The sequence below is a fragment of the Drosophila subobscura genome, chromosome U, assembly GCF_008121235.1.
Source record: "Drosophila subobscura isolate 14011-0131.10 chromosome U, UCBerk_Dsub_1.0, whole genome shotgun sequence".
Taxonomy (NCBI): domain Eukaryota; kingdom Metazoa; phylum Arthropoda; class Insecta; order Diptera; family Drosophilidae; genus Drosophila; species Drosophila subobscura.
Window position 1 is genome coordinate 13824221 of NC_048534.1, and position 3309 is coordinate 13827529.

Consider the following 3309-nt stretch of genomic DNA (forward strand, 5'->3'; position numbering starts at 1 on the left):
CGCTGACAATCGAGTTTATTTATGCAAAATTAATTGATTTCTATTGAAAATGTTGGAAAAACAGTAAATGCAATTGACACATTTTCCTTGAGAAATCAGCAGACAAATGGGGACTTTGGGGTCCCCAGTAATGACGGGTAATTTATAATTGTGCCACAATTGAGGGGCTTTTAAATGGGAACTTTGTGGCGTGCCTCCACTGATGATTGGCCAAATTGCAGCAAATTGATCACCAAATAGCAGGGTAGGAGGAAATCCTGCTTAAAATTGTTTTGAATGCATGCAAAAATGTGCTTTATTTCCCCTTCCAAATTGCGCTCGACCATTATCCATGGCACATACAAATTGTAAATTAAAATAACGAAGAGTGATGGTGGAGTGGAGGGTCCACAGTCCATTGGTAGTCATGATTAATATTGAAAGAATGATTGGTTTCTGTGGAATAAAATGGGAACAGTTTAGCCAGTTTCACCCAGTCACGATGCCACTTACCGCAGTTGCCTGAAAAAGTTAACTTTCCTGCGCGCCTCGGACACATTGTGCATGTGATCATCGAGGAACTTGTAGGCCAGTCCCGTCTTGGCTTCGAAGTCGTTTGTGGGCAAGCGATTGAACATGGGATCAGGAGTTTCGGTCTTCGGCGCCAGGGCCTTGAGGCGCGAGGGATAAGGCTGGGAGTAGTGGCGCATGTAGCTGGTCACCAGAGGCAATTCCAGATCATCTTCAACGTCAGCAGACCCATAGCGGGGACTAAGTATGGAATCAATTGTAGTATCATCCAGAGAATGGTTCCCCACTTACTCATCCATATTGAATGACTGAAAATTGACCAGTTTCCGCTCTACTGAACGAACCGCTCTCTGCACTTTGGCCCCCTCTTCTAGCATTTCTTGGGTGGCGGTCTTCATGTAGTTAACATCTTTGGCCATGGGGTCCCACAGCCTAGTTTTCCTCTTGCACGACATGTTGTGTGTTGTGATTGCGGCAATAATAAATGGGTGTTGAACGTATTGAATGTGAGCTGAGAAAGTGAAGGGTAGCTCTCAGCATGAAAGGGGATTGCTAGAGTGAAATATGGTAATTTCGATAACACAGTGCTCGATTTCCTGCTCATGTCAAGCTCTCCACATTGCCATGCACATGAAAACAGAAATCACGTCATTAAGCAGAGAAAGAGAGATTTGGCAGCAGCCCATGAACAATATTATGAATGCCACAATTGAATTCACAAATGGTTTTATTGTGAGCGGATGCAAATGGTTTCTCAATCAATAGACGCTGGAAATGAAATTCGAGTACTGGGTCAGCAGCAGAAGGTTGCCCATAAGCAGCCAGACCAATGCCAATGCAATGCCAATCAATGCATTGCTGGAGTGGCGGGAAGCAGAGTTTTGGTTCTGTTTAGCGGGCAACCAGGATGCAATGTCCAAATAACAATGCCCGATTGGCTCTTTGGCGGCTATCATAACGAGCTGCCACCTCTGTGTGCTCTTCCAGCCTCATTAATACGGGCTAATTAAACAAATATTACGCGAGTCTGAGAACGACCATGGCTGATTGTATGTCTGTGCTTCATTAGGCACGAGTGTGGGTGTGTGGGTTGGTGCAGGTGGAGGTGGAGGTGAGAGCGTGACACGTTGGGAAGTTTTACATTTCGTTGCCGTTCATTAATGAAAGCATCTAAAGCCTTAAGAATACAGAATACGAATTTGATTCTAACGTCTTTTGTCGTCTTGTCTCGCTCACACCTTTTTCGTCGGAGGCTGAACTAAAACTCTCTTGGCGTCTCTCTCGCCGATCTGCTCTTCGCTCTCCCTCGTTCTCTCTTTGCGTTCTGCTTTCGCGTTTGCAATTCGCCCAGCCCACATATGTGCGCATCAATATATTGCCACGATCGTCTTTTAATATTATAATTAAGTCTTGTCAGCTATTCTTCTTTCAAAGTGATAAATCCCAAGCAATATGGTGATCACTCGCATAACTATAGAAGGAGAGACAAATATGTCACGCATGTAATTATTTCCATCTTTATTTGGTTATATATGTACGAACATATTTATGTGCACACGAGTGTGCATATCAAGAGTAGGCAGAAAGAGAGGGTCGTCAATGACACCAAACCAAATGTTTAACAACACAACGACGGCCGATGCCCGGCAAGGTGTGGGGAGAGAAATGAAGCAGAAAATGAATGCAGTGTGGAGGGGAGCGGGTGGGGGGACAAAGTGGAGCCCCGCCATGCGGTTCATAATTTATGCGGCAGCATTTGGCATGCGTTGCATTTCACAGCGCATAATTTGCATTTTTAAGCATTTTCGCAGTGCATCGGCCATAATTAAAAGCAACGATGATGTCGACTCCGGTCGGGACTCCGGTTCCGGATTCGAGTCCGACTGGTACTCCGATTCCAAGGGCAGCTGTAAAGGGTAAGACTGAAGACTCCATGGGGAAAAGGCAGCCGCGAAAGCGTTTCAAACGCAATTAGGGACATGGACATGGTTGCGGCACGTCAGAGGAGGATGCCGAAGATGGTGGAACAAGTCAAGTTTCTCACCTCAAAGTCTCTGCCTCACAGTTGACTTGGCCAAGGTTTTTTGGGGAGGCAGGCAGCCGTGCCGCACTTAACAAATTAATGTCAAGCCACAATAAAAGTCAACAGCTGGCTGCCGCTTGTGGGCAGTGGCAGCCCCGAGAGGGAGGGGAGACGACGAGAGAAATGGGTAAATGGAGGTGAAAGAGCTGCAGAAACCAAAGTTGAGTGCAATGTCATGCTGCGACAGCAAGGCGCTGCTGCTGCTGCTGCTATTTCTCGGAGTAGATTCTGGCACACGCACAAGTTACATAAATACATTCAGAGTGCATAGAAATGTACACCTGGAAAATAGGAGCACGTGTGAGGTGCGATTTATTCCCAAAATGCTCTCATCGTAACAAAGTATTGAAATCAGGAGAGTAAATGTTTTTTTCCCCCTTTAATTTGTCTCCAAAATGTGAGCCGATACTCAATGGAGTCCATTTGTGGCTTTTGTTTCACGAAAACAGAAATTGCATTTCAAATATGCATAAAGTTAGATCGAAATTTCTGACATTTTTCTTCATGTGTACAAAGTTGCACTCACAGATATTCAGGCGCTCTAAAGATTCCAGGGTGGTCTCGTTGCGGCACCTTCTGGCAAGGACTGGCGATGGTAAATCAAATTTCACTCTCAACCCGTTTGAGATCCAGCTTAAATACCAAATAATCAGATTTCCGTAGTGCACATCATCGCTACATATCCACACTCGCACTTTCATCCAAATTCACTCCAC

At 45.3% G+C, this 3309-nt stretch overlaps 1 protein-coding gene across 1 annotated transcript; it reads right to left on the reverse strand.

The window, feature by feature from the left end:
* Positions 1-284: 284 nt before the first annotated feature.
* On the reverse strand, positions 285-1020 carry LOC117900660. The gene is made up of 3 exons (XM_034811095.1): positions 802-1020; positions 493-750; positions 285-435 (listed from the first exon to the last, which is right to left on the reverse strand). Exons 1-3 carry the CDS (start codon positions 963-965, stop codon positions 411-413), a joined length of 447 nt encoding a protein of 148 aa, XP_034666986.1. The 5' UTR covers positions 966-1020; the 3' UTR covers positions 285-410.
* Positions 1021-3309: the final 2289 nt, after the last annotated feature.